The sequence below is a fragment of the Protopterus annectens genome, chromosome 4.part0, assembly GCF_019279795.1.
Source record: "Protopterus annectens isolate FY-2018-M chromosome 4.part0, PAN1.0, whole genome shotgun sequence".
NCBI classification, from domain to species: domain Eukaryota; kingdom Metazoa; phylum Chordata; order Ceratodontiformes; family Protopteridae; genus Protopterus; species Protopterus annectens.
Genome location: NC_056733.1, coordinates 1,822,318,149 through 1,822,341,549, shown reverse-complemented (window position 1 = coordinate 1,822,341,549; position 23,401 = coordinate 1,822,318,149). Strand labels below are relative to the sequence as shown.

The following is a 23,401-nucleotide window of genomic DNA, read 5'->3' as shown; positions in this document are numbered from 1 at the left end:
ACATGAATGGGTAGTTTGTTCCAGAGTATGGGAAGTCTTTGGGACAGGAATCTATCCCTCCAGCACGTTCTGTTTATTGTGGTGACAAGGTTTAGGCCCCTGGAGTGTGTGGTTTGGAGAGATTGGGATTTCTTTGTGTAGCATGTCCAACAGCTCTGGGTTTGACATAACTTTGTATGTTAGGCAGAGATTGTCTCTGAGTAAGCGATATGCGACGGAGTAGAGCTGGAGTTTTTTGAGACAGTCTGCGTATGGCATCTGTTTGAGGCCGGTAATCCTCTTAGTGAGGTATTTCTGTGGCCTTTTCAATTGTTGTAGGTGTCTTGTGAGATGCATGCCAAATGGGGCATTGTACTCTATAGTGGGTCTGATGAGGGATGTGTAGAGGAACAATGATCTTTTTATAAAAAAAAAAAAAAAAAAAAGAGGAGAACCCTTTTGTGTTGAGGTGTGCCATGTAGAAGGATTTCCTGACTACTGTGGCAATGTGATTATCAAAGGAAGAGAGAGTACTGTCCACCTGTGTCTCGAGGCCTCTTACCACACTTTCAGTGTTTAGTGAGCTACTGCGTATGTGGTAGTTCATGGGTACAGAGTTTTTCCCAAAGGGGATGACAATGCACTTCTTGGCATTGAGCTTGAGGCCATGACTTTGACACCAAGCATCTCTCTCTCTCTCCGAGGCCCTTTTCTAGAATGTCTACATCATTAAGTGATTCTATTATGGCTCTCTGTTAACAGTCATCTGCGAACTTTGTTAGCCAAAGACATTTTGTGTTGGCCTGCACTTCAGAGAAGTAAATGCCGAACAAGAGAGGACCTAGGACCGAACCCTGTGGTACTCCACTCATCACTGGTCTGAAGTCGGACTTGGAGTTGGCTACTTTTACTGTGTGGGTCCTGTCAGTGAGCCAATTGGCCACTCATCTTGTGACATAGGGATTTATGCCCAGTTTAGTGAGTTTATCTAGAATTCCAGAGCGGGGGATGGTATCAAAAGCCTTGGCAAGGTCAAGATAGGGTGTGTGCACTACCTTTACCTCGTCTACTGCTCTAGTGACTGCTTGGAAGAAGTCAATCCGGTTTAGCAGACATGAGCTACCTTTTATAAACCCAAACTGAGTAGGGTCTAGGGTTTGGACGTTACTTATGTCTTTGTTTGTAAGCTCCAACATATGTTCCATGGCCTTGCAGACTAGGCTTGTCAGGCTAATGGGTCTGTAGTTTCCAGGGTTTGTGGTGGCACCCCCTTTGTGGAGTGGGATAACAGTCGCTGTGCGACATTTAGTAGGCACAGCCTGAGGTGAGGCTATGACTGACCATGGTACTTAGATGGGGTGCCAGTTCGTTCTGTAATTCGTGCAGTACGCAGCCTGGGATGGTGTCTGGTCCTATGGATGCTATGTTCTTGGCTTTGGAGAGCGTGGTCTTTACTTTTTCATCCATGATTACAGGGGCTTTGCATTCTTCCAGTATTAAGATGGGCCCTTGGATGGTGGAGTGAGGGTAAAGATAGCACTGAACCTATCTGCCAGGATGTTGGTAATATCTGTTGGTTCTTTATGTTTAGTGCCATTGTGCTGTAGCTCAGAGCAGATCAGAGTGTTGCCATTGAGATTCTTAACATATCTGTAGAATGCTTTGTGGTTGTCTTTGGAATCAGTGGCAATTTTATTTTCATAACTGGCTTTGGAGGATTTTGAGGGATCTCATCTTCTTGCTGAGACTGACCAGGGAGTTCCTCCAATCTTGGGATTTTACTCTCTTTTTTTGTAACAGCTTCTTCCTTCTGTTGTAGAGTTTGTTTATGGCATGGGACCACCAGATTGGTTTCCCTTTTTTGGAGTATAACATCTTGGTTCTGATGGGGATCATGATCCATGCACTCATGTATGTGCTTATACAGTGGATTTGTGTAAGATTCAACAGCCGTACCTCTATTTTCTATCTGCATGGGTGTCGTGAAATTTGCCACTTCTGTCTTAAGAAGCATGAAGTTGGCTTTGGAGTAGTTTTTGACTGTGGTTTCCTTAATGGGGTGTGACGGTGAGATATGGATTTCTAGTGTGATTAGCTTGTGGTCGGATCTGACCAGTGAAGTTGACCTGTGGTGTGGAACACCGGTTACCCATATTGGTAATGACCAGGTCCAGGATATTGCTGCCATTGATGGGGGTATGGACAAGCTGATCCAAGGCTTTGGAATTTCTGAATTCCAGAAAACGTTGAGCGAATGAGTTGGTACATGAGTAGATGTCCTTCAAGGATGCATCTGCAGTCATCACATATGGGTTGTCCTGCCTCAGGCAGCCCTTCGGTCGGCTGGATTCCAAAGTCTGGGTCCGGCGTCGGCTGATGTCGCCCTTTCCCCGACGTCACAGCGCCTGGGGTATAAAAGCGTCAGCCGACGCCATCTTCCTCAGTCTTTCTTGCCGCGTGGTGCCCGAAGCAGAAGCAGTTCGCAAGTGCCGGTCGGCCAGCTCCTGTAAATTCGCTATCTGAAGACTTCAAAAGCTAAGTACTCCGTTGGGGACTCTTTCTTGCCTCAGCCGATGTCAGAAAAAGTTATTAATTGTTTAACTTGTGGGAAACAAATACCTCCTAAGGATTTCCACTCTTATTGTCTTCCTTGCTTAGGCCCAGACCACGACGTCTCGGCCTGTTCTGCCTGCGCTTCCTTCAACCGACGCACTCTTAGACGTCGGTCGGAGTTCGCAGAAGAGTTTTTTGGGGATAGTTTTGCTTACAAAATGCTGTCGGAAACCCCAACATCACATTTAATTAAGAAACGGAAAGACAAGGACCGACACACGCGGGCCACGGTTTCGGCTGAAACCGCGGCTAGGCCTACCGCGAGTGTCTCTGTCTCGGCTGATACCAAGTCCTTGGAACTTCCGAACCCTGAAATATTAAAACAGACAGCCTCGGCCCCGGAGGCTCCTACCGAGTCGGTTACAGAATTGCCTTCTGAAACTGGTGTATTGGAATCTTCTGACACCATACCTTTAGACAAAACTACACCAGCACGTGGTGCAGCCAGGCCTCCTGCATCCATGTCTATTAAGGCCTTCACCAGGGCTAAAGCTGCAAAACACTCCAAGGCCATGCCTCCCAGAGTTATCCCTCAGGGACCTTCTTCTAGTTCTCAGATTCTAACTTTAGCAGAGGATCTTATCTCCTTAATTAGGGGCTCTCAGCCTCATCCAAACAGGGGCTCTCAACCCCCTCTAGACAAAAGGCCCAGGATGGATCCTCCTGATCCCCTTTCCTCAGAGGAGGCCTCTGATGGCTCTGAGCATTCTGACTACCAGGAGGAGGCTTATTCTGCCTACGAGGATTCGGATGCAGAGGAATCTGTTCCTTCGGCCTCCCCTCCTGAAGAGCTTTCCTTTGGGGAGACCCTTCACACTATGAGAGAGCATTTCAAATGGCAGGGCCAGGAATATTCTGATTCCAGGAAAAGACTAAACTTTTCTTCATTTACCTCAGCATAGACCTTTGGCTTTTCCTCCTGTTTTAAATGTGATTGATGATGGTATACTCTGACTCTAGTATGACCCCTGACACTCTGCCTCCGGCCCCTGTTAAGCCCGATAGGTATTAGAGTCCCGGACACACATAATTTTCTTTATAAGGCCCACTCTGCTGACCCTGAAACTATTTCACAGGGCCCTAAAGGGGTTGCAGCTGTTACTAAGAACCCACTCCCCTCTGCAAAGGAGTCCAGGGCATTAGAGAGATGGGGTAAAAAAGTGTATACTTCTGCCACTCTTGCTTATGAGGGCATTAAATTGTCAATTTCACATGATACAGTATCAAGAGTATTTGTTAGAAGAAATGCATAAGAAATTGTCTTCTGAACCCTTTGACCGTAAATCCCTTCAGGATCTGGTACACAACTCCCAGCAGGTTAGCAACCACTTCTTGCAGTGTGGTTATGATGCATTGGAAGCTTCATGTAGGTCAGCAATGACAGGTGTTGTCATACGCAGGCATGCTTGGCTGAAGGAACAATCTCTGCCAGAACATGTTAAGGCTAAGCTTTTGGATGCTCCACTAGAAAAGCAAAAGTTATTTGGTTCCACTGCTCAAGACGTCCTAAAGAAATTTGAGGAAAAGGCAAAATCTGTACAAACAGTTAAGGATTTTCTTCAGGTCCAACCGCCTAGATTCAGCAGAAACTGGCCCTCCAAGAATTGGGCTTTTCCGGACACAGAAAGATTTCAAAGGGGCAGGAACAGGCGTGCCAGAGGTAGAGGGCAAGCTAGGGGCTCCTACAGAGGCCGTCAATGGCAACCTCCAATCCAGGCAGGCAGTTCAGGACCTGCAACTGCTGCACAAGGACAGACTCAATGACTTTGCTTTGACTCCGCCAACCAGGGCTCAATTAGAAGCACTTTGGGCAGAAAGCTTTCTTTATTCTCAAGAAATTGGCACAACATTACAAGAGACAAATGGACACTCCAAATAATAGACAACGGATACAGGTTCCATTTCCACACATTGCCAAAAAGAAAAGGCATGCGAGGTCTGCCACCAAATCAAAGGGCAGAGGCTTTGAAACAAATCTCAAACTTACTACAAATGAAAGCCATAGAAAAAGTTCCTATTTCAGAACAAGGCCAAGGATTTTACTCCAGGCTATTCCTTGTTCCAAGAAAAGAGCATCAATGGAGACCAATTCTCGACTTGTCCGCACTGAATACTTATCTCATTGTGCCAATATTCAAAATGCTGACTCTACAGCAACTCCTTCCCATGCTGGGCAAGGGGTCTTGGCTGGTTACTTTAGACCTCAAGGAGGCATACCTGCATGTTCCTATCAGACAAAGTTGCAGAAGATACCTCAGATTTCTTGCAGGGTCAGAGCATTATCAATTCTCAGCATTGCCCTTTGGCTTATCTACTGCGCCCAGAGTATTCACGAAATGCCTGGCATCAGTAATAGCACACTGCAGACTCCAGAAAATTCAAATCTACCCATATCTGGATGACTGCCTTATACAAGCGGACAACCAACAAACTTTGATAAAGGACTTAAATTATGCCATCAGTCTTCTACAGGCCTTGGGATATACAGTCAATATGCACAAATCAAGACTTGTTCCATCCCAAAGAATAACCTTTCTGGGTGCAGATCTAGATACAACCACCCAAATGGCTTATCTCACAGAAGAAAAACAAAGTCCGCTACCGGATTACTTCAAGAATCTGACAAGACAAACCCACCTGACTGCAAGGAAAATTCTGCAGGTCCTGGGTTACATGGCATCCTGTATTCTTTTGATTCCACAAGCAAGGCTACATATGAGAAAGCTGCAGTGGTACCTAAGGAGTTTATGGACTCAGCACAGTCACAATTTGGAAGCGTTAATCCCACTCATTCCATGCCTTCACAAGGAATTTCTGTGGTGGGCTCAGGCCAGCCACTCCAACAGAGGGTTGCCCTTCACAAAACCAAAAACCTCCCAAACCATTACAACAGATGCTTCAGACCTAGGTTGGGGAGCACACATGGAGGGCAGAGGTATCCAAGGACAGTGGTCACGAAAGGAGCTACGCATGCACATAAATCAAAAAGAAATGCTAGCAGTGATGCATGCAATCGAGGCCTTCAAATTTTTTCTGCATCAAGGCCATCTACTAAGGACAGACAACACCACAGTTATGTGGTACATAAACAAGCAAGGAGGTACCCATTCTTACCCTCTTTGCAGACTGGCAATGAACCTATGGGATCTTTCCTTGAAACTCAATATACAGCTACAAGCTCAGTTTGTGCCAGGGAAGGACAATACACTGGCGGACAGCTTAAGCAGAAATATCATGGATGCACACGAATGGATGCTGCACCCAGACATTTTCTGACAGATAACACAATCCTGGGGGAGCCCGGGCATAGATCTATTTGCATCCCCCCACAATCATCAACTGAAGAAATTCTGCTCAAGGACATACCACCCACAAGCGTGGAAAGTGGACGCCCTCTCTTTCAGCTGGAGAAATCTGACAGTGTATGCATTTCCTCCTAGTCCATTAATGACCAAGGTGTTGCTGAAGATCAGGGCAGAGCAGCCAAAAGTGATCCTGATAGCTCCGGACTGGCCAAGACAGTACTGGTACCCACTGCTAAGGAGCATGTCACGTACGAAACCATGGCCCCTACCTCTATGGCCACTTCTACTGACACAGCACAGATGCAAAACTCTACATTCCAACCTGAAAACATTGCAACTAATAGCGTGGAGAATACCTTGACTCCTCAGGATAAGCTATCCCAGAGAGTGAAGAATATTATTATGGAAGCTCGCCGCCCTTCCACAAGGAAGGCATATTCAGCAAAATGGAAAAGATTTCTCATCTGGAACACCACAAAGGGCCTAGATGTGACAATGATGAACATGGCACATATCCTGGAATATTTGGCAGAAATGTTCCACAATGGGCTGTCTTACTCTTCTATTAAGATTCATGCTTCAGCAATTTCAGCAGAGTACAATACTGATCCACCTGTCTTTTCTCATCCTCTCCTAAGACCGTTTCTAAGAGGAATTAAAAACATCAAACCTCCTAGGAAACCACCTCTACCTGCTTGGGACCTTAACTACGTGTTGGAAAAACTAACACTGCCTCCATTTGAACCAGCAGCATCTGCAGATCTACAGTATCTTTCATGGAAGACTGCTTTCCTTCTGGCAATAACCTCAGCAAGAAGGGTTTCGGAATTGCAGGCCCCGATGGCAGTTCAGCCATTTATTATTTTTCACCAGGACAGAGTTTCATTAAGAACTAATCCTACTTTTATGCCAAAGGTGGTATCCAGGGTTTCATTGAATCAAGCCATTCACTTGCCTACCTTCTTCCCAAATCCACAAAACAAAGGGGAGAAACTGCTGCACACCCTGGACATTCACAGACAGTTGCGCTACTACTTGGATAGAACTAAAGGTTTCAGGAAAACTGACCAGCTGCTGGTAGCATATGCTGTTGGTACTCAAGGAAAAGCAATTTCCAAACAGACAATTTCAAAATGGATAGGAAATTGCATCCGCTTTTGTTACTCATTTCATGGAAAAACTGTACCAGCTAACATTAGACCTCATTCTACGAGAGCCACAGCCACCTCCACAGCCTTCTTAAGAGGGTTGGCTACAAAAGACATTTTAGAAGCTGCCACATGGAGCTCCGTGCATACATTTGCCAAGCATTACAATTTACCTTTGTATTCCATATCCAGAGCAGGCTTTTCTTCGGCTGTCCTGCAGGGTATCTTAGCTACACCATCCTTTTCCTAGTACCTCCACCCCCGGATTGGTTATGGTATTCTACCCATATGTGATGACTGCAGATGCATCCTTGAAGGACATAGTACAGTTTTGTACCTACCATAAATGTAGATGTCCGATAGGTATGCATCTGCAGTCAGGTTTACCCTCCCTCCTTCCCCTCTGTGGTATTCCTAGGGTGCTTTCCTCTCTATTAGCTAGCTGGGGGGATCTATTATGGTGTATTTGTTTTTATATATATATTTTTGCAAATGTTTGGATTTTTTATTGCATTTTCCAAATTTAGCCTTCCTAGAGGGCACCTGGCATCTGGGGCAAGAAAAACTGAGGAAGATGGCGTCGGCTGTTGCTTTTATACCCCAGGCGCTGTGACGTCGGGGAATGGGCGACATCAGCCGACGCCGGACCCAGACTTTGGAATCAGGACAACCCATATGTGATGACTGCAGATGCATACCTATCGGACATCTACATTTATGGTAGGTACAAAACTGTACTTTTTCCCATTTGATGGTGGGGTAGTTGAAATCCCCCATAATTATGGGATTGGGTTGTACCTTAATAGTTTCCAGCATCTTAAGAAATGAAGAGTGGGAATCCTAGGGCATGGTGGGGGATCTGTAACAAGCTACAACCTGGATTGCAGTCTTGCCCAGTGTTAGTTGCACTTGGATAATTTCTGTTTGTTTTTGTCTGGTTTATAAAAATGTATGGTAGTGATGAAGAATTAAGCATTCATGGAACAATAAAATTGTTGAGCTGATTCTTTGGGTTTCTACATTGCATCCTAAAGCTTCATGTTAAATGTTCACTTGTCAGTGCACTATCTCCTTGTACATTTAGGAAAACAAAATGCTGCCATATGCAGGATGAATTTCCTCTTCTCATTTACAAATGTAGAAGAGCTTTACTTGCATTGTTTCTTTAGAAAGCTTCAATGATCAGTTAAAGTGCCTGAAATGCTCTCTTATTTATACAGAAAAATGCAGCAACTACTCTTAGCAGTGTGTGTTTGTGTACTTGGGTGCCCTCTTGTTAGTGGCAGATTATAATAGGGGTGGTTTGGGAGGCTGCCCAAGACCCACTGCTTCTTGGGGAGAAGCCATGATTGGACATAAACAAACCCAATATACCGATGTTCTTCGTGTTTCACTGTTGCAGTCATTACATTTGGGTAATCTGCTGGCAGGTTGCCCTCGGTCGGCCTGACTAACAAAGTCTTGGGTCCTACTTCGGTTGCTGTCTCCTCTTCCATGACGTCAGGTCATCAGGGGTATAAAACATGCAGCTGACGCCATTTTATCCAGTCTTTCTTGCCGCGCGGTGCCCGAAGCAGAAGCAGTTTGCAAGTGCCGGTAGGCTGGCTCCTGAAATTTTCGTATTTGAGTTTCAGAACCATAGTCTTTAACTAAAGCTAAGTACCCCATTGGGGAAACTTTTTCTTGCTCCTTACCGATGTCAGTAAAAGTTAATAATTGCATTACTTGTGGGAAGCAAATACCGCATAAGGATTTTCATTTGTACTGTATTCCTTGCCTAGGCCCTGATCACAACGTGCCTTGCTGTCGGTTTTGTGCTAGATTTAACCAACGCACTATTAAGCGTCGGTATATTTTTGCTTCTAAATATTTTGGTTCAAGATTTAATTATCCTGAAATGTCGTCTGTTAGCAATCCGACTACCGGAGTTCATTAAAAACTCAAAGAAAAAGACAGAGAACGTTGAGGTCCAAAACCGACGATGAAGCTTCTCCTAAGCCTGTCGCCAGTTCACCGGTACTCAGTGAGGCACTTTCACAGCCCCTGATACCTGCTACTTTTGAGTCTCAGGCCTCTACCGAGACCCATTTGGAGTCTGGTATGTCGTGAGATTCTCAGAGTATTGAACCTGCATATGTCTCTCCCTTGGATGGGTCCGGAGCCGTTGAGCAGGCACCGGCTTCTAAGGGTGTTTTCAGGCCTCAACATTTTTACATTAAACTGACACCAGCAACAAAAACAAGGTCAAAAACAACTTTTATGTCTAAAAAAACCGATGCATGAGCCATGTGCTCAGACCCCTATGCCCAAAAAACAGTTGATCAAAATGGCTGAGGATTTAATTACCTTGATCAGGGGTTCCCAACCCTCCCCCCCGCTAAGAGGCCTAGGAAGGCATTGATTATGAATCTTCAGATCCGGTTTCCATTTCTTCTGATTCCTCTTCCGATCAGGAATTTTCTATTCCACCCTATGAGGATTCTGATGCAGAGGAATCCATCCCATCTCCTCCTGAGGTTTACTCTTTTTTGGAGAGACTTTGCATACTTTAAGGGAACATTTTCACTGGGAGAGTCGGGACTTCTCTGAATCAAAAAAGAGGCTTGGGGATTTCCTTCTTCCTCAGCAGAGGCCTTTGGCAATACCTCCTGTATTGGACATTGTTGATGATGTGTTCTCGGAATCGAGCATGGCTCCTGTTTCCCCTGCCCTCCGGCTCCTAGTAAGCCAGACAGATATTATAGGGTTCCTGACTCCCACAAATGTCTTTTCAAAAATCCTGCTGCTGATCCTGAGACTATTTCTTAGGGTCCCAAGGGTGTAAAGGCCTCTACAGCCGAAAATCCTACCCCTTCTGATAGAGATTCCAGGGTGCTGGATAAATGGGGTAAGAAGGTTTATACGTCTGCAACCTTAGCAATCAGGGCTTTAAACTGCCAGTTTCATATGCTTAAATATCAACAGCATGTTATGGGCTTACTGAAACAGAAAATTATGTTGATTTCTGATTGTGTGGAAAATAGAGTTACAGGAATTATTGCATTCAGCAGAACAGGTTGGAAAGCATACTTTGCAATGTGGTTTTGATTCCTTGGAGGCCTCTTCTAGGGCCACCGTTACTTGGATCTGTGATTAGAAGGCATGCCTAGCTCAAGGAGCAAAATCTGCTTATGTTAAAGCTAAATTGTTGGATGCCCCTTTGCAGCATGATACTCTGGTAATAAGGCAGAAGAGGTTTTAAAGAAAATGGAAGACAAAGCCATATCTATGCAAACTGTAAAAGATTTCCTGCAAGTGCAGCCACCCAGATTCAGTAGGCACTGGCCTACTAAAAATGGTCCTTTCCTTTGTCCAACAGAGCCACGCAGGGCAAATCCAGGCACTCAGAAGGCTCTGGATACCAATCACAGGGTTCTTACAGATCAAAGCAATGGGGTGCCTCCACCTCTAAATCTGGAGGAAACAAAGCACAACCCTACAGTAAGCAGTCTCAATGACTTTCCTCTACCATCACCAAGCACTTATCTTTTGGCAGCCCCCTTGGGGGAAAAACTAGCACTTCATGCTCAAAATTGTCATTAATTACCCAGGACAAGTGGGTATTAAACATAGTATCCCAGGGGTACAGATTTCATTTCCATACTTTGCCATTTCCAAACGGATGGCTGGATCTGCCACAAAACCAGTGGGCAGAGGCCCAGAAACAAGTCATGTCCCTCATGGATATGGGGGCTGTTCAGCCGATACCAGAAAAGGAAAAAGGATAAGGTTTTTATTCAAGACTTTTCCTGGTACCCAGAAAATACTATTCATGGTGTCCAATACTGGACTTGTCGATTCTGAACACGTTCCTGGACATTCCAAAATTCAAAATGCTAACTTTACAACAGCTACTGCCTATGTTAGGCAGGAATGCTTGGTTAGTAACTCTAGATTTAAGAGGCATACCTGCATATCCCAATAAGGGAATAATGCAGAAGGTACCTCCGCTTCAAAGGAGGTTTTTTGCATTACCAATTCTCTGCACTGCCCTTTGGCTTATCTACTGCGGCAAGGGTCTTTACAAAGTGCCTGGCACCAGTAATTGCATTCTGCAGACAAAGCATTCAAATTTATCCTTATCTGGACGATTGTCTCATTCAAGCAGAGGACAAGGACACTCTTCAACATCTAGCGTTTGTAAAAAGGCTTCTAGCATGCCTAGGGTACACCATAAACGAAAATAAATCACAACTGGTACCCTCTCAAATAATTACATTCCTGGGTGCAAGCTTGAATATAACTGCCCAGATGGCTTACCTCACGCCAGACAAACAAAGGCAACTGACAACATACTTCAAACAGATGGCAACAAAAACCCAGTTATCTGCAAGAGAAATTCTGCAGGCTTTGGGGTTCATGGCATCCTGCATTATACTAATTCCATATGCGAGACTGCATATGAGGAAACTTCAGTGGTACCTAAAAAGTTTATGGAGTCAACATTGTCACAGCCTGGAAACAATGATTCCCCTCATTCCCTTTCTACAACAGGAGTTTCTTTGGTGGGCAGAGACATGTCACCAAAACAAGGGACTGTCATTCACTCTACCTCCTGTCACCCAAACCCTAACTACAGACTCATCAGACTATGCTTGGGGGCCCACCTGGCAGGAAATGCATTCAGGGCAAATGGAGCCCAAACCAAATGCATCTGCATATCAACCAGAAAGAGATGCTAGCTGTTCAGAATGCTTTGACAGCCTTCAAGGACTTACTTCACCCAGGACAACTACTGATAGATGGACAACACCACAGTTATGTGGTACATTAACAAGCAGGGGGGGTATACATTCCTACCCCCTTTGCAGACTAGCCATGGCTTTGTGGAACACAACCTTGACTTACCAAATACATCTTCAAGCTCAATTCCTGCCAGGAAAGCAAAATACTCTGGCAGACGCCCTAAGCAGAAATCTTATGGACCCGCACAAATGGAAACTGGATCCACAAATCTTCAGCATGTTAACACAGAAATGGGGGAGCCCAGACATAGATCTATTTGCCTCTCCCCAAAATTATTAGTTGGACAAATTCTGTACAAGAACTCATCACAAAAAAGCATGGAAAGTGAATGTTCTATCCTTCAGCTGGAAAAACCTATCAGTCTATGTCTTTCCCCCTCTGCCTCTCCTCTCCAATGTCTTACTAAAAGTCAGACAGGAAAAATCAAAAATCATCCTAATTGCTCTGGACTGGCCTCGCCAGCACTGGTACCCGCTTCTAAGGAATATGTCTCACCTTCCTCCATGGTACTTGCCTCAAATACCTCCTCTACTGTGTCAGCAGAACTATCAAATTCTGCACACTCGGCTCCAAACTCTGAATCTTGCAGCATGGCTAATCAACTAATTATTCAAACACCACCTCTCAGTAAATCTGTGATAGATGTCATTTTGGAAGCCAGAAGGCCTAGTACTAGAAAATATTATGCTGATAAATTGAAGAGATTCTGTGCTTGGAGCCAAGCATAAGGAATAGACACAGCAAAGCCCAATATTCCTCAGATTTTGCAATATTTGACTGATGCTTGACAAGGGCCTATCTTTTTCTTCAATAAAAATCCATGCCTCTGCAATCTCGGCTCATTACAACACAGAGCCTCCCCTCTTTTCTCATCCACTGCTTAAACAGTATCTTAGAGGGGCCAAAAATTTAAGGCCTCCCAGAAGAGCACCAACTCCTGCATGGGACCTCAATTTTGTGCTGGAAAAACTCACCCTGCCTCCCTTTGAACCAGCAGCTACTGCGGATATACAATTTCTGTCTTGGAAAATGGCTTTTCTTTTGGCAGTCACTTCAGCAAGAAGGGTTTCAGAACTACAGGCTCTCATGGCAGTGGAGGCTTTTATTATATTTTACCCAGACAGGGTGTCCCTCAGGACCAATCCTTCTTTTATGCCTAAGGTGGTATCCAGTGTGGCTCTTAACCAGACCATTCACCTGCCAACATTTTACCCAAATCCGCAGAGCAAGGGGGAGCGAATTCTGCATTCATTGGATGTACACAGACCACTAAGATTCTACTTAAATAGGACCAAATCTCTAAGAAAGTCTGAGCAACTGCTGGTAGCATTTGCTGCAGGATCAGAGGAGAAGGCTATATCAAAGCAGACTATTTCTAAATGGATAAGCCACTGCATTTGTTTCTGCTATTTGCACCATAATAAACCTGTGCCCAAGGGGATCAGATCACATTCCACCAGGGCGGCCTCTACTTCAGCAGCTTTTCCCAGAGGTGTTCCGACCAAAGACATTCTAGAAGCTGCTACTTGGAGCTCTATTCATACCTTCACAAAGCATTATCATTTACCTCTCTTCTCCAAATCCAGGACAGGCTTTGCCACTGCAGTCCTGCAGGGCCTTATAGCCGCTCGTAATGCGGTTTAGTTCCATCCTCCCATCCATAGCTTTGGGATTCTACCCAAATGTAATGACTGCAACAGTGAAACATGAAGAACATTGTACAGTTGTGTACACTTACCATAAATGTAGATGTTAGAGTGTATTCACTGTTGCAGTCTGGGTTACCCAACTGCCATCCCCCTTTCTATACCTTTTCGTTCCTTCACTATACTCAAAAGCCTTTGTGGTGTATTTGCTTTTAGTGGAAGGTAAAGTTTGTTTCTAAAGGTGCATTTATATATTTACTGTTTATTTATATATATATATTTGCTCCCCATTTGGGGGGGGCACCTCACATCTGGGGCAAGAAAAACTGAATAAAATGTCGGCTGCATGTTTTATACCCCTGATGACCTGATGTCATGGAAGAGGAGACAGCAACCGACGCAGGGCCCAAGACTTTGTTATTCAGGCCGACTGGGGGCAACCTGCCAGCAGATTACCCAAATGTAATGATTGCTACAGTGAATACACTCTAACATCTACATTTATGGTAAGTGCACACAACTGTACTTTCTAGTTCATCTAAAATTAAAATATTTTTTTATTTACATGATTGTTTTCCCATTCAGCATTGCTAACTCATTCACCATATTAACTGAATATAATAAAAGTCTTCAATTTCTAACTCTACTAATATGACAATGTTTTAAGTGAAGCATTTAAATATTACAGCAAATGCATTGCTGAAACTGTTTATGCATGCGCAGTAGAAGCTGCTCATACTGCTATTTTATTGGTATATAGTGCTTTTGTCCTTTAGTAAATACCATGATGTACCAGCTGATCATTCAATGACTTCCTCCTGCTTATTTGCCTTTTGAGTAAAGTCAGGCTACAGCAGGAGGTCAAATCAGGTGTATCCAGTACATTACAAAAAAAGCCCATGTTTGAGAAGAGAAGGAAAGAGTTTGTGGCTGTACCCAAATGCATTGTACTGAGGAGTGGAAACCCCCCCCCCCCCCCCCAAAGATAGCATGTCTCAAAGCAGACTGCTGAGGATGGCAGTGGGATAGATTACTTTTGTTTGGGTAAGTAGCATACCTCTCAACTGTCTGAGTATTCATGATTATGCCTCCTATTTAATACATTTCTGAAGTTTATATTAGTCTGGCAGTTGGTTTACAGGATTAAGGAGCTGTTAAGCTGCTTTCTGTGGTACAGTGGTGCAAGGTTTGATTCCCTCAGCCCCATTGATTTACTGTTTGACTTTTGAGTAAACCACTTAACCAGGTACTGCTCCTGGGCCCAGTTTAAAAAAGAGCCTTGGAGATAAGTGCTCTACCCTGGAAACTAAATACAAATGAAATAAAATAGAAATAACATTTTTTTTGTCTGTTCCTCATAAAATTTTAATGCCTTTTGGGGCCAGATCAGAGGATTGTATTATGAAAAGTACATATTTGAATTTCAGACTTTATATCCTTTAGAAAAAGCATGCTGCTGAAGTAACAGGCAGGTTTTGCATTAGAATGCTTTTTCATGAAGTCTGAAACTGAAATGTCCGTCACGATTTAGGGATAACAAGCCTTAACAGTTTATCACAATTGCTCTAATTTTACGAGTATCAGACTAAAAATTGAGGCATAATTGTTCAGCTTTATAATTATATAAAAAGCAATATATAACTAATTGCATACTTATAACACCCATAGCACCTTATCGCATTCTTACATTTTTGGTGCTGTCTTCTTTATTTAACAGACTTACTAATTAGCCATGTTCCCAGTTAAGAAAGGACACTGTTTAAGTAGCAAAGCACCTCCTACGATTGTTAGTCTAGGATATCTTGCAATGGAGATGGTAATCTCTTGTCACTTGTTCACTTATTAATATATGCATTCATATTTTCATAACTGAGATGGTTATATGTTGTGAAGCATCGTGTGAAACATGAGGATACCGAAAAATGTGGTTGGATATTAATTTATAGTACTAAACTGGATATATTGCTAGTTTGCCTATAAACGTAAAAATATGGAATATTACCTTCCATATGTACATTAATATTTCCAAAACAAGTGACTATCACTTGATGCCATTCAATTTGTAACTTTGTATGACATTGAAGAAAGCTGTAATTGATATTTGCACTATAACTTGTACAAATTAAGTGATATACAGCGTTTTGTTAATTATATAAATAAGTATAATTTTTTATTTCCAAAATTATCTTGGTAAACAAGCATTCTGAAAAGTTTATTGCTGTCACATTAAAGCTCAAGTCTGGTTGAAAAAATGCAACATCACTCAGTATGTGTCTAGGTTGTATAGATTCCGAGTATGGAAAGTTTGAGAAAAATGTAATTCTAAGTTTGTGCATAGTACAGTAGCGACACAGACTGTACTGGCAATTATCACAATAAAGACTTTTACTGGTCTCCTCTCTGTACATTTTAGTAACATTTGCTGTTTATAAAATATTTACAGTTTGGCTTAATCTAATTTTTTCAGAAGGTACTTTGCAATGCAAGGATATGCAGAGGCTGTTGTCAGATTCCACAGCCCATCATAGTTACTCCTTTACTTTTTCCCTTATTCTGAGGTTGAGAGCTATGTCAAATAGACTGGTTTGAGACTAGATACATTGTATGCAGTGTGACAGTTAAGAGGTGGGGTGCCATATCACAAAAGTGAATATATTTCAGTAACTGCAGTTTCACCACTTTTTTGGTAATCTGACACGAGATGAGATTGTCAGGGAGGGGGGCGCTCTGGATGAAAGCAAAGGACAGTATCATGGTTAATGCATATGGCTAGCTTGGGAGAAGGTGTGTATCTGTCCAAGAGCAAGAGGTTAAAATTTCTTTGTGGTCATTATTTTTCACTTCTTTACAATTGCACATTAGGGGTGTACACAAGGTAAAATAGGATTTTGTGTAGGAGGTGAGGAGTCTTTGTAGCACATAAGGTTGTTGCATGATCACCATCTTAAAAAAATATGGCTTGTTTGGGGGTCGGTGTATGTGTTAGTGTTTTGAAATATGTTGCTGCCACTTGTTCTCTTACTGAGATGTCAAGAGTTTGCAAAATTAGTTATTTTTGCAGGCAAGTAATGCATGAATGTAAATGGCTGTTTCAGGATCACTGATTATTGATATGTTTTGCTGCGGGAACAGCATCTGTCAAATGGCAGTTTCTAAGCTATGCCTGAACTGTTTTACATTTGTCACTTTTGTGTTTATAGTTTAGTGTCTCTGTTTTGAATAAAGCTTTATTGTTTTGAGAATTTTGCATAGCTTTGTTTCAAGATATTAAAAGATCCATATTAAACAAGAAAAGTTAATGTAAAAGTACATGTGCATTTTATGTATAGTCCTTCAAAAAAGGTTGGTGAGCATAGACTGAAGACCGTCCTGGGCCTAAGGCACACTTAATCCACCACTGCCTCATGGCAATTACTGCAGTAGAAGCCTTCTTACCAGCTCAGTGGTTTAGGCATCTCATACTCCTCCTACCAGACACTTGTGTAGAAAGCTACTGTAATGTGGGGGTTCTCTTCTCCTTACCCTCTTTTTAGCTTTATAGGAAGCTGCAGTGAATGGTCAGTCCTGAAAATTTTGTAGTAAGCAACAGTGAATAGCTGCTCCCCAACTTGTGTTCATAAAGCTACAGCAGCATTGTAAGTAGTTTTTAAGCGTGTTCGCTGTAAGCTTAATTTTATGTAGAGCTGTGATGGCTTGTTGCTTTGACCTATGGTTGCACCGATTTCTTGAGACTTAGTCTTACTCTGTCTTACTGCGGGCATTTGGGACCCTAGAGGGTGAGGGACACAGACCTATGGTTCTATTTACTGTTGAGCTTCCATATGTTATGGGAAACAATTGCTGCTAAAACACTAATTTTTGTCTTTAATTTTTTCAGGTATCACTGTCCAAAGGGAGGTTGTACCGTTCCCCCTCCATGCCAGAGAAACTGAACCGACCGGTCTTGAAAAGATCAGTGGCTCATCAGGGAAATGAAACTCCAATAAAGACTAAACGCAGGAGGAGCTTTGACAGCCCCATCCATGAAGAAGAGGACAAAGAAAATGAACCTGAGGTATGTCTGGGATATGTATTATGGACACTTGGGTACTCCTTCTACAAGCGCAATTTGTGCACGCACTCACTCAGAATTTGCATGTACTGTATTAACTGAACTTTGCATATTAAGTGTTCTTTTGGAAGATCTGCACTTTTCATTGACTTTCAGCACGTATAATCGCCTGAAAGTGAGTTAACTGAGTAATCCAAGAACAGAAAGTGACTAATAGCATTAAAAGTAGGATGGCACACTACCTGTTAAGTGAAAAGAAAAACTGGATTTCTTATTACCACGTGTTTTGGCTTTTGAATAGCCTTTTAGAATGTCTTAAGACTGTGGAAGCTAGTAGGTGTTGCACAATGTGCATTTTTTTTAACAAATTATTTTTCTTTGAGTAAGCTGTTTTTATAATTGGAAAGATGTATCATGTGACAAAAGGAGACCGCAGTCTAGACTGAGCTAAATGATGTAATGCATTGTCTTACTTCTGTCCAGTTCAGTGTGACTTTGGCTTTTGTTAGTCATGCAGTGTTAACACAATGCCTTCCCTTATACCACAGATCTGAAATCATACTTTCCTTCATTCCGTAAATGTACTGTTGATAAACATTAAAGGTGTTACTATTTTTTTTTTGTGTGTATGTTGACAGTCAACCTCCTTTCCCATCCTACTTAAGCCCATTTGTTCCCTTGTTACTGTGGAGTCCCCATTGTGAAAGTGAGAGCTGAGCAGATGATCTGCCATTCAGGTAACCATGCTGGTGGTTTGTGCTCTCAATGGCATCCTGGTGGTAAGGATATTTTTAACTCCCTGTCTCTTCCTTTAAAGACTGACTTGAGCACCTCTGCATATATGTGCTATGCTTATGAGGGCTACCATCACCAGCTTGGAGCCAACAAGCCCACATCCTTGGTCTTGGCCATTTTTAGTGCCAGACAAGCCTTTGCCTGCATTGTGACAACTGACTAATCAGAAGCAGTCTCTCTTTCCCATAGCATTGATAAAGATGGCATCAGCCACTCCCCACCACCAAGTTTTTCTTACTTCTGAGGAGCTCTTTGAACTTTTCTTGGGTTGTAGTCAGGACTTTCTCTCTCCGTGCCTTACTACAGGGCATATGATCTTTTCATCACACTTTACATGTATTGAAGGGGTTCCACCATACTTTATCGCCTTGTTTTAAAGTGATCTAGTCAGACCACTATCAGCTTCTGGTCAACTGTGCTTTACTAACTTTTCACTGTCTTTATCCATGCCATGCAACTTTTTTCTACTGCTTGCTATCACCCCCCCTCCCCTGTCGGTTAGTCAGGAGCATTTGTTTCCGCTAACCTAGGAGTAAGATCTAAGAGGAATTGTCATTTAGGAGTCATCCAGGAGTTTCTCATGATGTTTAAGGTCCTGTTTCTTGGTGGTTGCATGTTCATTTGAGGCCCTTGTAGTGCACCCCTCCCCTTCTAACAGCAGCTAGTGGACACTGTGCATCATTTAGCTATGCTGCTTAGGAAGGCCTACTTCTGAAGTAGCTTAGCTGCCAAACACATTCCTGTAGTCCAAATGCTGTACATTGTTCTCCCCTTCCAGCAGGATTGGATGTTGGAGAATACCAGACCCACCTCCTCCTGCTCCCTGGGATGAACAAGTGGTAAGCTGCTATCTTCCATCCATCTTCCCCACTACCTGAAGTCTGATCATCTAGAATATAATCAGTACTCTATCTGTCATTACCACAAAACCAGTTTATGAAAAATGTTGTTTTCTGTACTCTAGTTCTGACTATGTGAAGATGGAGTTTATAGCAGCAACTTGCTTCATGAAAATAAGCAGTAGATGCTGCTGGTCTAACTCTGTTCTGCCCTTTGCTTTGGGTATACTTGTCTGGTTTTCATTTTCTGCAGAAAACTAATTTGCATAATTTTAATCGGTTAGCCTTGTTAGTGCATTCTTTCTGTGTAGGTAGACCCACTGTAATGCCTCATTTTCATCTGAGTATTTTATAGTACTGCATTTAATTTATCCTAGTAAATGTTTTTAGTGATAACCTTTTACTTCCCAAAGTAAATTTTTTTTTAAGAAGTGTTCTCATTTGTCATGTTGAACCACTAAAAGTACTTTCAAAGCATTTGTTGCATCTGCCTTGTGTTCTTAGGCTATCAGAATAAATAAGGTTCATAATTCTTGTGAGGAGACCCTATAAAGTATCCTAGTTACCTTTTGTTAATTGACCCACCTGGTTCTGTTTACCATATTGTGAGCATACTGTAAAGAGACTTCTACATGGAATATACTGGGCACTTTCATGCCCTGTATCACGAATGCTGAGTATTATTGAAGGCTGTTAATCAGGCACATTCATTGTCCTATGAAAACTTTGATCTGAAGTAGGATATTCATTTGTCTGCAACCTGTGGGTTATGGATCCGATATCGGATCCGAACCGGCATAGTTTTCCAGCTATGGATCCAAGCTCTCAGCTCCTCCCCTCACCCATAATGCCCTGCTCTACCCTCATGACCTCAGATCTTGTTTGCCGCGCTGGTAACTAGATGTGGATTTCATAGCTCTCAGCTAAGTAGACTTTTCTTGTTAAAAAATAGAGAATTTTTTCCTTCTTTAACAATTTTTGTGTGAAAGTTGTAGGTTTCCTATTATTATTGACTGTTTTAGTTTAATTTAATTTTCAGTAGTAATTTTATTCCCTCCCCTCGCTGGTACGTAGAGTGTGTGTGAGGCCTGTGTGCTTCTTTATTGTTTAAGTTACTTTCTGTAACTTTAGGTTAAATTTAGAGACTATGGCTGAACAGCCTAAGTCCATATTTTCTAAATGCTCCGAGTGTGGCCATAAGCTCTCACCGGCTGATGGCCACACTCGGTGTGTTAAGTGTCTTGGGGTTGAACACCTCACATCTGGTTGTTCCATTTGTGCAGGGTTCAACCCCAGGGCACTGAGGGAGCGGAGGTCCAAGCTGGTCTTGGCGGGTCTTTTACCGCCGGACTCGGCTCCTACCTCCGCTCCTTCGGGGACTCCTGCGGCTGCAGTTGTTCCCCCTGTGGCACCCCCTCCTGCTCCTGGGACTCAAACTCCCGCTTCAGGACAGGAGAGGGATGCATCTAAAAAGGACCGGAGGGAGAAGCACCACAAGCGGCGGGCCGAGACCTCTGTTTCGGCCCCGCCAGCCAAGCGGGCTTCTCCCGGCTTCTGTCGGTGCGGTCTCCTCCTTCTTGGCTCCGGTCACCTGTGTGCTTCTCACCGGGTCCTGAGGAGGAGGAGACCCGATCTCCGCCGAGGCTATCGAGGAGGCATTCCAGGCCTACCTCGGTAGCCTCGTCGAGATCTACCCATAGCCTTTCGATGCTGATCTGGACCGGATGATGAGAAGGTTCATCCAGGCCCAGATGCAGATGGGAGTGCTCTTGCCTCCCCGGGGAGCTCAACACCCTTTTAAGCCTATTGCTCCTTCTCCGACCCGCTACCGGGTTCGAGCAACTGGAGCCGAGCAGCTTCGAGCCGGGGAGGTCGGAGCCGATAGTACTTGGTACTGGATCCGACCATGCCCTCGAAAGTGCCGGATCCGATCTCGGAGCCTGGATCCGAGCCGGATCCGGGGATCAGTGCTCCTTCGGCGCCGTCTGTGTCGGAGCGCACTGTCCTTCGGATCCGAGTGCCAGCGCGGCTCCGATCCACTCTTCGGATCCGAGGGAGCCGATTGTCGGATCCTTTGGTCGAGGTCGGCTCCCTTCGGCTTTTGATGTAGTGGAGAGGGCTCTGTTGAGGGTCTCCGGACCCCGGCACTTGCTTCGCCCGCCCCGCTCCCTCTGCACTGGGCCAGGCTTCCACCATCCGCCCCTGGGACAGCCCGCTTCTGTGCCCCAAGTTGCTCCCATGGAGCAAATTGCTGCTTGAGGACTCCTCTGACAGCCCCCAGAGGAGGCTCCTCGCAAGCATACGCAAAAGGAGGCACATTGACTCCCTGAGTCTCTCACTGAAGACACGGACTTGGAGGAAGGGAAGGCTCCCCACGGTCACCCCGAGGATGTCTCTTTCGAGACATCATGGAAATGCTCCGTATTAGGGGGGGGTGGTCTGCCCCCAAGTCTTCCTCGGACGAGTCCGTGTTCTTGCAGGCATTCGAGACGGGCCCGTCTACCTCTTGGGTGTCCCCCCCTGCCGACCCCCTGGTGGACCTTATTACCACCAGGGCGTGGAAGGAACCGGACACCGTGGAGCCAATTCCCAAAAGACCTGATAGAATCCTTAGCCCGCCTTCTGACAGGACCCATTGGAGTAAGGGGCCTCCTGTAGATGCCATGTTGATGGCGGCGGCCACAAAGAGGGAACTGGCTCAGGAGAGTCCCTCAGTCCACCCACCGAGCAAGGAGTCTCGGATGATGGACCGCTTGGGGAAGCGGATGTTCAGTTCGGCGACCTTCTCGGTAAGGGCGCTGAACTATTTGGCACATGTTATTCGGATGCAGCGAGACCTTATTAAGGAGTACGCTGCATCCCCCCCTGAGTCCATTTCGGAGGAGGACAGAGCTCTGCACTCCACCAAAATGGCTACTCTTAGGTCAGTCACGAATACTTCTATGCGGCTACTCTCCCATGCTACGGAGGGCGCCGCTAGAGCTGCGGCGAGAGGACTGCTCACTAGACGCCAGGCCTGGCTCCGCCACTGCGATTTTTCTGAGCCCTTCAAGGCGCCGCTTGCGAACGCCTTTGATGGTTCTGCTCTGTTTGGCAAGACCGCTCGCGAGACGTTGACCCAGAGCGAGAAGGACGGGAAGACGCTGTCTGCCGTCGAATCCGCTTCTCTGCACCCCAGAGGCCCTATTCTAGGAACCAAAAGGGTCAGAAGAAGATGTGGTTCGAAGTCGCAGCAGTCCCAGCCTGCTCCGGACAACCAGTCCTTCCGTGGCAGAGGAGGACAGGGAGGACGCCGCCCTAGAGGCAGAGGGGCTCCCAGAAACTTCGGGTCCAGGGAACCTTTCTCTGAACGGCCCGCAGCAACCCTGAGGGTTGCCCGACTGCTCTACTCTGGAGGCAGTCGGGGACGTTCCGGGCACCTAGCGGCATGGGAGTCCATAACATCGACCGCTGGGTTCTCCAAATCATATCCAGGGATATCGCATTCCTTTCCTTCACCTTCCAAAGTTGAAGTCCCTCCCAGACGTACCACCCGGTCAAAGGGAGGCCGCTTTGGCAGAAATTGGCCATCTGCTAGAGAAAAGAGCCATCCAGCCCGTTCCCCCTGACCAGATCGGATCAGGGTTCTACTCCAGGTTCTTTTAGTGCCAAAAAGACGGGGAACTAAGACCAATCCTAGACCTCTCTCTCTTGAACCTGGCAGTCCCCAAAGAAAAATTCAATGGTCACTCTACAATCTATTCTCCCCCTTCTGGGAGAAGGCCACTGGATGTGCTCGATAGATCTCAAGGACGCGTACTACCACATCCTAATGGACAGACGCTCCAGGAGATTTCTCCGCTTCCGGCTGGGAGCCAGTCACTACCAGTTCCGGGTCCTTCTCTTTGGTCTCACCACAGCCCCCAGGGTGTTTACCAAAGTACTAGCAGTGGTAGCGGCCCACCTGAGGCTTCAGGGGTGCAGGTCTTTCCCTACCTGGACGACTGGCTCCTTACCGCCCCAACAAGGCATCTACTTCTCTCGGCGCGAGACTCCTTTCTCCATCTTGCTCCATTTCTGGGCATCACAATAAATACAAACAAGTCCAACCTGGCACCCACTCAGCTCTTAGATTTCATAGGGGCCAGACTAGACACAAGGAGTTTACGAGCCTTCCTCACTGCGGACAGAGTTCTAAATCTGCAGCTCCAGGTGCGGGCCATTCTCCATTCATGTTCTGTTCCAGCGGAGTTGGTCCTGA

General features: G+C 44.8%; 1 protein-coding gene across 1 annotated transcript in view; it reads left to right on the top strand.

Annotated features, from left to right (window-relative positions):
* CDC25C (cell division cycle 25C) overlaps positions 1-23,401 on the top strand; it is a 1,649,736-nt gene that overhangs the window by 881,546 nt on the left and 744,789 nt on the right. The window contains exon 11 of the mRNA XM_044069511.1: positions 17,354-17,530. Coding sequence (XP_043925446.1) covers positions 17,354-17,530 — 177 coding nt within the window. The remainder of the gene's footprint in view (positions 1-17,353; positions 17,531-23,401) is intronic.